The sequence below is a fragment of the Lipotes vexillifer genome, unplaced genomic scaffold (assembly GCF_000442215.2).
Source record: "Lipotes vexillifer unplaced genomic scaffold, Lipotes_vexillifer_v1.1 scaffold921, whole genome shotgun sequence".
Classification (NCBI taxonomy): Eukaryota; Metazoa; Chordata; class Mammalia; order Artiodactyla; family Lipotidae; genus Lipotes; species Lipotes vexillifer.
The window spans coordinates 1,591,088-1,603,833 of NW_006787800.1; the positions used below are offsets into that span (position 1 = coordinate 1,591,088).

The 12,746-nt window shown below is 44.4% G+C and overlaps 1 protein-coding gene across 1 annotated transcript; it reads right to left on the reverse strand.

Moving 5' to 3' along the window:
• Positions 1-6,898: 6,898 nt before the first annotated feature.
• On the reverse strand, positions 6,899-11,452 carry LOC103085441 (HLA class II histocompatibility antigen, DM alpha chain). Its single transcript, XM_007460810.1, has 5 exons — positions 11,365-11,452; positions 9,884-10,168; positions 7,742-8,020; positions 7,388-7,516; positions 6,899-7,048 (listed from the first exon to the last, which is right to left on the reverse strand). The coding sequence occupies exons 1-5, from the start codon at positions 11,450-11,452 to the stop codon at positions 7,044-7,046; spliced, it is 786 nt and encodes a 261-aa protein (XP_007460872.1). The 3' UTR covers positions 6,899-7,043.
• Positions 11,453-12,746: the final 1,294 nt, after the last annotated feature.

Consider the following 12,746-nt stretch of genomic DNA (forward strand, 5'->3'; position numbering starts at 1 on the left):
CTCTCCATTGAGGGGAACTGGAAGTGGGCTGGATTCGTGTCGAAGAAGAGGAAGGCAGTCGGCATCCCGGTCTTGGCATATAACCACACGAGCTGGGCAATGTTATAAGGTGCTGTTGGGGGTCTAGCAGCTACCTGTACTGACAAAAACAAAAACGAACTGCAATGACATCATTGGCACCTTGAAAGAAGTCAGAAACGTGGTCTTATGCTTTTTCGAGAGTATGGCCATAATAAAAAATCTCTTCTAGGTCCTTCCTAACATCCCTCCCTGTACGTTCACAGGTTCCTCTTCTGGAAAGATAGTGTGTTTTTTTTAAATATATAAATTTATTTTATTTTATTTTATTTATTTTTGGCTGCGTTGGGTCTTCATTGCTGCTCATGGGCTTTCTCTAGTTGCGACCAGTGGGGCCTACTCTTTGTTGCGGTGCGTGGGCTTCTCATTGCAGTGGCTTCTCCTTTTTGTGGAGCACGGGCTCTAGGCACACGGGCTTCAGTAGTTGCAGCACACAGTCTCCAGTAGTTGCAGCACGTGAGCTCAGTAGTTGTGGCTCATGGGCTCTAGAGCGCAGGCTCAGAAGCTGTGGCGCACAGGCTTAGTTGCTCCGAGGCATGTGGGATCTTCCCGGATCAGGGCTCGAACCCGTGTCCCCTGCGTTGGCAGGCGGATTCTTAACCACTGCACCACCAGGGAAGTCCTGGACAGATGGTTTTAACTCAAGCCTCCATTTTTTTTTTTTTTGAAGATTTTGGGGATAGGAGTTTATTAATTAATTTATTTATTTTTGCTGCTTTGGGTCTTCATTTCTGAGCAAGGGCTATCTCTAGTTGTGGCAAGTGGGGGCCACTCTTCATCACGGTGCGTGGTCAAGCCTCCATTTTATAAACTCAAAAATTGTTCAACTTGTCCATCACTTGTAATTGAAAACCAAGAGCGTGAGACCACATTCGTGACTTCCTTCAATGTCTTTTCAAAACTACACACTCCTGCATCCTATCAGGATTACATGACTTCCCAGTCTGTCCAAATTCACGCCCACCCACCTCCCACCTCTCCTCTCCTCGCTCTCCTTCCTCTCTGTTAGGATTCACTGCTCTAGACCCTGACCTTTGAGCTACAGTTGCTGTAACTAGTTCAACCTCCTTCCATCCTGCAGCCAGATTACTTGAACTACTAGCGGATATTTTACCTGATTTGCCACCACAACTCTTGAATCATGTTATTTCCTCCGCATTTTAACTATGAGAAAATGGAGGCAAAGGGAGGTTAGTGACTGCCCAACTTTACCCAGATACTAAGTAATAGCACCATGACTTGATTCTAAATTCTATAGTATAATATCTTAATAATCAATTAGAAACTAATTGAAAATTGCCAACCATTTATAATAGGAATTTTAAACCAAATATATTTAGAAATTAACATACAAAAGTATAAAAACTTTCTAGGAAAAAAAAGAAAACTTTATATTAAAGTGCATAAATGAAGACCTTAAGAAGTGAAGAGACATACCATATTCATGGCTGAGGCATCCTAACATGAAGAAGTCAGTTTCCCCCCATAGCTCTAACCAACATGATAGCAGATTTTGGGGAGAACTTGACAAGCTGATTCTATAATGTACATGATAATAAAGTCCATAAGAATCTTAGACAATTTTGATAAAGAAGAGCAAAATGTGGTTTTCTGGGAGGTGAGGTGGCAAAGAAATGGAAACTAGCCCTACCAAATATTAAAACACAAAAAAAGCCCTAATAATTTAAACATGATTAAGTGGACACAAGAACTGACAAACCAACTGAACTGAATAATCCAGAGACAAATCCATGCATATGGGGGAATTTGGCATAAAATTCCTGGGAATAAATCAAATATTTGATACATGGCACTAAAATCAATTTAGTGTTTGGAGAAAAAGAAAGTTGTAAACATACTCATACCATATGGAAAAACTCCAGATCAATAAAGATCTAACTGTGAAAGGAGAACAATACCCTAATAGAAGAAAGCACAGTGAAATATCTTATGGCCAGACATAAGGCAAAGCTTTTTTACCTAAAATTATTCATCAGAAAAGAGAGAATTACCTTCTATATAAGCCCTTAAGTTTTTTCCTTTCCAAGTTATGGCCACTCTCTCAAACCTGTTGGGAGAAGATACATTATCCTAAAATGATTCCAATTAATAAATACATGAGGAACCTCCATACTGTTTTCCACAGTGGCTGCACCAATTTACATTCCTACCAACGTTGCATAAGCATTCACCAACAGTATGGAGGTTCTTCAAAAAATTAAAAATAGAACTATTATGTGATCTAGCAATTCCACTTCTGGGTATTTATCCAAAGAAAACAAAAACACTAACTCAAAAAGATACATGCACCCCATTTTCACTGAAGCATTATTTACTATATTTCTATAGTATAATAATATCTCTATAAATATGGAAACAATCTAATTATCCATCAATGCATAAAGAAATCGTGGTGTATACATACAATGGAATATTATTCAGCCATAAAAAAGAATGAAATCTTGCCATTTGCAAAAACATGGATGGACCTCGAGGGCATTATGGGAAGTGAAATAAGTCAGAGAAAGAAAAATACTGTATAATCCCTCTTATATGTGGAATCTAAAACAAACAAACACGGGGACGTCCCTTGGTGGCACGGTGGTTAAGAATCCGCCTGCCAACACAGGGGACACTGGTCTAAGTCCTGGTCCGGGAAGATCCCACATGCTGCGGAGCAACTAAGCCTGTGCTCCACAACTACTGAGCCTGTGCTCTAGAGCCTGCGAGCCACAACTACTGAGCCCATATGCCACAACTACTGAAGCCCGCGCGCCTAGAGCCCGTGCTCCACAACGAGAGAAGCCACCACAGTGAGAAGCCCACGCACCTCAACGAAGAGTAGCCCCCACTCGCCGCAACTAGAGAAAGCCCGCGTGCAGCAATGAAGACCCAATGCAGCCAAAATTACATAAATAAATTTATAAACAAACAAACAAGCAAACGCAAACGAAAAAACAACCAAGCTTATAGAAACAGAGAACAGAACAGTTTCGTGGTTGCCAGAGACTGCCAAGGAGGGGTGGGCAGGTAGGAGAAATGAACAAACTGGTTTTGGTGGGTTTTTTAGTTTAAATAAATGGGTTTATTTTTTAAATAAATCAAAGAATTTAGAAGCCATTAGCATAATCACAAATAAATACACGAGAATTAGAATAAAAATTGTTTTATGAAATGTGAGAAGTGGAAACAGCAATATGTCTACATTAAAATATTATGTTATAAAATATGTGATTTTAAATTTGTGAGTTAGTAACTAAATAAAGGCAGTTAGCAGACATTTGACTATTTGCCTATAACTTCTATATACCTAAAACTTTAAATTTTGAACTTGGTCAAAAATCTTTTAAAATATTCTCATTGAGAAAATGGAGACTCCCCTTATCACTTTATGTTCCAGCAAAAATTGTAACGTTACTGCCTTGGGGTTCGAAAGGATTTCTTAAGGTTATGAAAACACAAACCATATGGGTTTTGACTGTCAAAATGAAATCATCCTATTTGGGGAAAGAACCATATACAAATTTAACTGATGAGCAGCAAAGTGGAAGAAGGCACTTGCAGTATTTATACTGACATAGGATTGCTATATAAAATATTTCAGAAACCCCCGTACATTCACAAGAAAAAGCCATATTTAAGATAGATAAAAGATATGAATCAGCAATTCACAGAGAGATAAACCTATAAGACGATGTCCAGCCTCACTAGCAAGGAGAGAAAGGCAAGTTAAGTCCATTCTCAACATCTGCATCTTTATTCCTGTCCTGCCCCTATGGGGGAGGGGGAAGGGTAAGCTGGAATGAAGTGAGAGAGTGGCATGGATTTATATATGCTACCAAATGTAAAATAGATAGCTAGTGGGAAGCAGCCGCATAGCACAGGGAGATCAGCTCCGTGCTTTGTGACCACCTAGAGGGGTGGGATAAGGAGGGTGGGAGGGAGACACAAGAGGGAGGAGATATGGGGATATATGTATATGTATAGCTGATTCACTTTGTTATAAAGCAGAAACTAACACACCAGTGTAAAGCAATTATACTCCAATAAAGATGTTAAAAAATAAAAATTTGGGGGCTTCCCTGGTGGCGCAGTGGTTGGGAATCTGCCTGCCGATGCAGGGGACACGGGTTCGAGCCCTGGTCTGGGAAGATCCCACATGCCGCGGAGCAACTGGGACCGTGAGCCACAACTACTGAGCCTGAGCGTCTGGAGCCTGTGCTCCGCCACAAGAGAGGCCACGATAGCAAGAGGCCCGCGCACCACGATGAAGAGTGGCCCCCGCTTGCGGCAACTGGAGAAAGCCCTCGCACAGAAACGAAGACCCAACACAGCCAAAAATAAATAAATAATTTAACATTAATATCTGCTCAAAAAAAAAAATTAAAATTAAAAAAATTTTTTTAAATTAAAGAAAACACAACAGCTTGAGACCACTTGACACCCACCGTATCGCCAACATTTGAAAGTCAAATAATTTCGAGTGTTAGTGACAATAAAGGAAAGTGAGAACTACCTTGCTCTGTTGGTGGGAGTGTAAACTGTTTATGATCCCTGAATCATTGAAATTACAAAGTAGTTGTATGGAAAAAAAAACTAACACATAAACCAAGGCAGCATAGCGCTGAGAACAAGGTCTAGGTTGAGTGTGCCAAGTCTTGGAATTCCGAGTTCAGTCAAGGTCAGTCAGGGCTGGAGTATTAGGAACAGATTCATGGAAGAGGAGGCACTATTTTTTTTTATTAAAGGGGGAACACCAAATGAGAGAGGGTCTGGAAGGCTTCTTGAGTATTATAAGTGACAGTATTATAGAATGCTTGATAGAGAGCATCTAACCTGAGCCCATCACTTTACAGATGAGGAGTTTGAGGCCCAGAGAGGGGGTGTGACTTGTCTAAGTTCACACAGCATAATAAAAGCAGTTTTGAGACTTCCCTGGTGGTCCAGTGGTTAGGACTCCATGCTTTCACTGCTGAATGCCTGGGTTTAATCCCTTGTTGGGGAAATAAGATCCCACAAGCTGTGCAGGGCAACCAATAAATAAATAAAAGCTGTTTTAAGGCTTGACTGGCAGGAAGTTTCTGGATAAGTTGGAAAATGGAGAGAGAGAAATCAGGAAGAACTAGAAAGCAATGAGACAGATGTAGAATGGTAAAGTGAAAAGAAAAGAAAAACATCTCAAAGGGAGAAAATACAATACTTGAAGGTAGATTCAAAGTAGTTTCCAGAAAAGAAGTTAATGATGCTGCTAAATTCCCCAGTGAAAATCCTTGCTAAGTTACTGAGCACCTTTTCTACATGCCAAACACTGTTCTAAGCATTCTTCAAGATGTTAATTTATTTAAGCCTCACAACAACCTTATTAAGGTGGGCACCATTGTTATCATCCTTTTACAGAAAATGGTACCAAGACACAGAAAGGTTAAGTAACTCGCCCAAGGGCACACAGCTAAAATTTGACAGTCACGATTGAATTCCCAGCGGTTTGGTTCTGGACTCCACACTCTTTTTTTAATAAATTTATTTATTTTATTTATTTATTTTTATTTATTTTTGGCTGCATTGGGTCTTCGTTGCGGTGAGTGGGCTTCTCATTGTTGTGGCTTCTCTTGTTGCAGAACATGGGCTCTAGGCATGTGGGCTTCAGTAGTTGTGTCATGTGGGCTCAGTAGTTGTGGCTCGCTGGCTCTAGAGCACAGGCTCAGTAATAGTGGCACACGGGCTTAGTTGCTCTGCAGCATGTGGGATCTTCCCGGACCAGGGATTGAACCTGTGTCCCCTGTATTGGCAGGCGGATTCTCAACCTCTGTGCCACCAGGGAAGCCCTGGACTCCACACTCTTAACCAGTACATATGCTGCTCTTAGAAATGAGATGGTTCAGAGGAGATGCCAACTCCTGGGAAGAAGTGAATATTTTCCCTTAGATTAGATTCTGATACGATGCAAAGAACAGAGACTCTTACACCGATACCAAAATAATTTCACTCTTCACCTTAATGCCACCCCCTCCTCCAAAGCAACTCCCAAACACCAAGAAAAGCAAGAAACAAAGCACATGCAAAGGAAATTACCACTAGTAGACATGTGCCCCCTGCCCCCACCATCCACCCAAGACAGCATCATCACAGTTCTCCTTGGATGGTCCACTCAGGCCAACGAACAGATCGTCTGAAAGGACACGTGAATTCTAGGCCCTTCCAGGCTGTTCACGCTTCATTTCAAGAACTTTGGATTTTACCGTTTTCACAAAACCGGAATGACTGAGTTAGAATAGCATCTGAAGGCTTATTTTTCCATTATGAGCTCTTGTTTTCTCAGCTATGATGTAGGTTGAAGGCAGTTATATATTCCTCAAGGCAGCCTATACTAGGCATAAACATTTTCACAAACAGTAAATTGCAAAAAAGATCCAGAAAAACCTGCAAGCAGCTTCCTCCACCATTTTGTGAGCAGATGATCAGAAAGTGGCTCTGCCTTCATTGCTCACATATTTTGTACAAACTGATAGGAGTAAAAGCCATCGTGCTTTACTGAGACCAGAGAATGGGAATCAGCTGAGGAATTAGGGGTTTTCCCATTTCTCTCCCTAATGAGGACAGACGTGTCAGGTTAAGGCTTGTTGAATTTGACATGACAACTTACTCAAGTTAAAATATCCAGAAATAAATATCATGAGTGAAAAAAGAAGCCACACTGATATTAAGAAATGAGATTTATTGCCTTGACATGGTAGTGATGTGGTCGTGATAGGAAAGCCACTCTGGGTTCCCCTGGATGCAAAAGCCCAGGGACAGCAGAGCCCCCAGCTGAGAAACCTGTACACACACACACACACACACACACCGGCGGAAGGCCCAGGGCCTCCTGCTCTGAGAAGGAGAGATCCTGGGTAGGATGTGACAAACTTGAACACCTCTTGCTTGGATGGCTGCAGCTGTTGGCCTCAGACTCTGGTCAGGAAGAGTCAGTCTGAGGAGAGAGAAGGATGGAGGAAATCAGGGGGATCCTCATCGTCCCCAAAGGCCCTTTCTGGCCTGCAACACACCCTATAGAAGTTGATCTCTCCTTCTCTCCAAATCATCTCCAAGCACCCTTCCTCCAGCCCCCCATATCACTCCTCTCCCATGCAAAGCCATTCTCGTGACCTAGAACTGGGTGTGTGTATTTGGGACCTCAACCAGGAGGATGTCCCATGGTGCCCAACACAGGCCTCCCCACCAAGGGCCTGAGGACCACTGTATGCGCTCCCCAGGCCACAGGTCGGTCCCGGCACACCCACACATGCCCTCTCCAGATGCCCTGACATACCACCTGAGCAAGGTTTTCGGAAGTAGATGATGAGGACTGAGCCAACAATGATGCCCAGCACACCCAGGCCAAAGGCTACACCGCACAGCATGTTCTCCAGAAGATCGGAGGGCAGCGCATTCTGGGGCACTAGAGCAAAAGAGGAGCCGGTCAGCCCAGAGACCTGGTTGGGGAGCCCCAGGGGAATGACACGGGTGTCTGGAATGACAAGGGAGAAACTGAGGCATGGAAGATTGAGGTCAGCTCAGAGTGAGAACAGACTAAACAAGGTTCCAGTGAAGAAAGAAGTCCTCCTGTGGGTCTACCCCCTTCTGCCCCACAAAGGAACTGGGCTTCCATGGAGAAGTGTCTCACCCCAAAAGGCGATTGCTGTGTAGCTGTCAATCTCATGAGTCACGATGCAGGAGAAAAGATCAGAGGGTGCTGGTGTGAAGTTTAAGTAAGAAAAGGCCTGGAAGGTGAGTCCATCGATGGCTGAGACAAAAGTGGGCCTTGCTCCTTCCACAGGGGCCGAATCATGCTGCCAGTTCACGGTCAGTGTGGGTGGGAAGAGGTTACTGATGAAACAGACCAGTGTGTTGGGCTTGCCAAACTCCAGGGGCTTCAGAGTGAACACCTCAGCGATGGGGAGGCCTGTGGGAGTACTGAGGTGAGGGAAAGAAGCGACTAACTTAGATGGGACCCCTGTGTGTGGAGCGGATGTGGCATACGGAGGGGACGCGAGATAGGGGGAGCTAGGGCTCTGAGGGAGGTCTTCGTCTAGGCAAGAACCAGACCTGGACCACAGCCAGGCCACTCTGGACCCTCCACCCTGACTTCCTGCAGCACTTCCTGTCTGGACCTCACATCAGCAACAGATCACACTCTGTCTTCTCATTAAAACGCAGGCACAGGGCTTTCCTGGTGGCGCAGTGGTTGAGAGTCCGCCTGCCGATGCGGGGGACACGAGTTCGTGCCCCGGTCCGGGAAGATCCCACATGCCGCGGAGCGGCTGGGCCCGTGAGCCATGGCCGCTGAGCCTGCGTGTCCGGAGCCTGTGCTCCGCAACAGGAGAGGCCACAACAGTGAGAGGGCCGCGGACGGGAAAAAAAAAAAAAAAAAAAAGCAAGCACATTTTAATTAGGACTTTGGGATGAACAGATACACACTACTATATATAAGATCGATAGTCAACAGGGACCTACTGTATAGCACAGGGAAATCTACTTTATACTCTGTAATAACCTATATGGGAGAAGAATCTCAGAAAGAATGGACATATGTATATGTATAACTGAATCACTTTGTTGTGCCCCTGAAACTAACACAACATTGTAAATCAACTATATTCTAATATAAAATAAAAATTAAATTTAAGAAAATAAAGATAACCACCACCACCATAAAAAAAAAGAACCAATCAGTAAAAAAAAATTGAAAATACTAATTTTAAGGGTAGTTTCAAGGAACTATATGTTTGGATCTATTTGAAAGACACCCTGATCACATCCATACTTTTTAAAAATTTACCTCATCATCCAATTAATGTCAACTCAGTTTTCATACGGTATTGTAGTTTAAATCTTGGCAAATGTACATTAAAAACACATTATGGGGCCTCCCTGGTGGCGCAGTGGTTGAGAGTCCGCCTGCTGATGCAGGGGATACGGGTTCGTGCCCCGGTCTGGGAGGATCCCGCATGCCGCGTAGCGGCTGGGCCCGTGAGCCGTGGCCGCTGAGCTTGCGCGTCTGGCAACGGGAAAGGCCACGACAGTGAGAGGCCCACATATCGCAAAAAAAAAAAAAACAAACAAAAAAAACACATTATGATTGCAAACTATTACGTTTAGAATGGATGGACAATAAGGTCCTGCTGTGTGGCACAGGGAACTATATCCAATTTCCTGGGATAAAAGGAATGTATGTATGTGTATGGCTGTGTCACTTTGCTGTGCTGCAGAGACTGGCACAGCATGGTGTATCAACTATACTTCAAGAAAAAAACACATTATGATGCTCAAACAAATATGGTAGAATAATAAAATAAATAATCATTAACAGAGCTTGATTAACCTATGTAGTTAAGCCTAGTTTACCAAGGCAGTTAGTACCATTTCACTGCCTCAGCTGGGGCTTTCATCTACTATGATCCATCAGCATTTCCTAACAAACTCAAATTTTTTGGAAAAAAAATAATAAAATAAAGTAAAATGTAGGCACATCATCAGATGCTTCTATTCTCCCCTCCATCTTGCTGAGCATCGTAACACAAGCCCTAATACTCAGTAGGCGTCTGTTGGTCTCTGTTGAATTCATTAAGTTTTGAATGCCTACTACATCCCAGGGACTTTTCTTCTGCCCCAAAACAAAAACAGAGTACAGATCATGGGTGGTAGAAAAATCAATATCCAAGGAGAGAACCAGAAAGCAGGAGAGATGGGGAGCTGGTGAGAAGGGGAGTAATTCAGTGTATCATGAGGTTAAGAGGGCAGCCCACCCCCCAAAAAACCCCCTGACCTCTAGACACTGGGATTTGCCCTTCAAGCTCTGGGCCAATTTCCTCAACGATCGCCCGGCAGAATGCTTTGTCAAAGAAAATGTTGGAAGTATCTCGAGACTTGTGAGCCCAGTCAGCAAATTCAGGCAGGCGAGGCACTCGGATATTCTGGGAAAAGTCGAAGGAGAAAAGCTGGTCCTTGTTGTAGGCTTCGGAGAGCCCCACGTTGGGATTCCAGCTCTGGCAGTACATTGTGTGCAGGAACGTGTGGTTTTGCAGCTCATCCCTCCACCCTGGAGTAGGAGCTGCAAAAGAGACAGAGTGGCGTCCAAGGAGGTGGGAGCCACCTCCTCTTTAGCTTAGAAAACAGCAAGGCCTGCTTCAGGTAGAGGGGGGAGAGGTGGGTTGCCTCCCAGTGGGAGCAGAAAAGAAATTACGGGATCTCGCCAAACTTACCCAGCCCATAAAAAGGCCAACTGTTTTAAAGTTGTAACAAGTAATTCAGAATCACAATGTTGGTTGTATCTTTGCACCTAAAGGCACCCAGCCAAAGAGGTAAGTGGCGGCTAAAATCTAACCTGCATTCTGCTCACCAAACCATGCATCCTGGCATAGGGTTACATCCTCCCAAAGGTCTCCACCTTTGCCTGATCCCCGGGAGGCCATCCTATTGACTTGTGAAGGGCCTGGATGGGTTCCCAGTCTTCACGTGGATATGTGAAGGAATGATGGTGGCCTCCCTAAGCCATAGATGGCACTGCCCCATCCCATCCCATCCCCAGACACACATGGCAGACTGAAAAACCACTCTCCAGGCTTCTTTCCAGCCGCTTCGTTGGCACCAGGCCTCTCTGAAAATAACTTCCCCTCCCTCAACCCTGCAGACCTTGCAAAGACAGGACTGGGGGAATGGCACCATAGCTGCAGGAAATAATCTCTAATTCTTTGAAGCTCCTGGCAGGAATCTCCCCAGCCAGGAGGAAAGCTTCTACTCAAAACCCAATACCCAGAATGATAGAGTAAGAGGGGTCTTCCAGATTATTCTTCCATCCTGCCCCATCCTTTTCAAAGAAGGAACTAAGGGCCAATAAAGTTAAGAGAGTTTTCAAGAATCATAAGGTGAATTGATGACAGAGTGCAGAGTAGACTCCTAAGTAGGAACAGTGGAAATAACATTTGTTTTGCTCAAATCCCTGCTCTACCACTTTCCAACTGGGTGAACTTCCACAAGTTACTTAAACTCTGAGTCTCATTTCCTTCATCTGGAAAGTGGATATAATAATCTCTGCTTCAAGAGATTGTCTTCAGTGAAACCTACAAAGCACCTCTGGCATTGTTTGCCATCCATCCATAGTATAGCTCTCTTTCCCAATTCTGCTATCGTTTCCACTCTCTCATAATACTTTCACCACTTACAAAGCACTTTCACCGCTTTCAAATGCCCCGGCTCCCTAGGTTCTACCCCAGTCAGGATGGAAGTAAAGGGGAGGTACTGCCATACCTTCAGGGGCAGTCCAGGACTGGGGCAGCAGCCACAGAAGGGGTAGCAGCTGTAGCAGCGCAGCTCCCTGGCTCAGCACATGATCCATATCTTCACACCTCCCAGTGGGCTTGGAGCTACCAGACGGCTGACCCAGGTCCCCAGATTCCTTCCCAGATCATGTTTCTCCAGCTCACTTCCCATAACTTCGCTTGTCATTCTGGCTAAGCCAATCACAGAAAGTGTAGGATTTGACGTCATCGGTCGCTGGGGAGAGACCAGGAGCGAGCACCCTTCTTAGGACTTGGCTCTTTTACCAGGCCAGCCTAGGGGCTGTAGATGGGTTGGGGAGGCAGTGGAGGAATGTCTGCCTCCTGGTGAGGATCCCTCTTTAGTATCTGGCAGTCAGCCTCAGCCTGTAACCCCACCAAGGGACTCTTCTGAGCAGCACCGCCCTGTGGCCGAATAATAAACTGGGGAAGTTCATCTTCCCATGGTAACTCCCCAGGGCTCTTCAGACCCTGTCTTCTACCTCCCAAGCCCCCTCCTCTTTCTCACAAAATTTATTCTCCTTCAGGCTTTAGCTCTCTTCCTTCTGCAGAAATAGACTGAAAATGTAACAAGCGTTAGGTCCAGGGCTAGAAATACCAAGATGCATAAGGCATATTCCTGCTTTCAAAGAGTTTAGAGTCTAAGTTGGGGGGAGTTGGGGTGGTCACTGAATAAATAATTACATACACTGTAACGTATTCAGATAAGACCATGCCAAGTGTGTTTTGGAAGTACTTATTTCATGAGGATGGAGAAATAGGTGAGATGTAATCAGGAAGGCTACTAAGAGTCTTGAAGGAAAAAGTTAGACCAGCAGAATGGGAGAGAAGAGAAAAGCCTTCCATGGCAAGGGGTAGGTAAATGGGTGACGGTCAAAGGCATTCAGAGCTCCTTTCTTTGGAGACCTCTGTATAGTTGGGCATGAATGTTTGGAGGCTGCTCATGTTTTCCTGTTTGGTAACGGGCAGGGGGTGGGGGTGGGGTGCCAAGATGAGCTAGAAAAAAATTTTTTTGAGGAATTACTCACTTTTTAAAAAAAATTTTGATTGGGGTATAGTTGATTTAAGATGAGCTAGAAATTTAGGCAAGAGCCAGATCACATAGGCTCTGTTATGCCACAAGGAGGGTGTTTTTGTTTTTTGTTTTTTGGGGGTTTTTTTTGCCAAGCCAGGCGGCATGCGAGATCTTAGTTTCCTGACCAGGGATGGAACCCGTGCCCCCTGCAGTGAAAGTGCAGAGTCTTAACCACTGGACCACCAGGGAAGTCCCAAGGAGGGTGTTTTTTATTTTACAGATGATAGAGACTTTAAACCGAAGGGTGACACAATCATTTTTTTTTTTTTTTTTTTTTG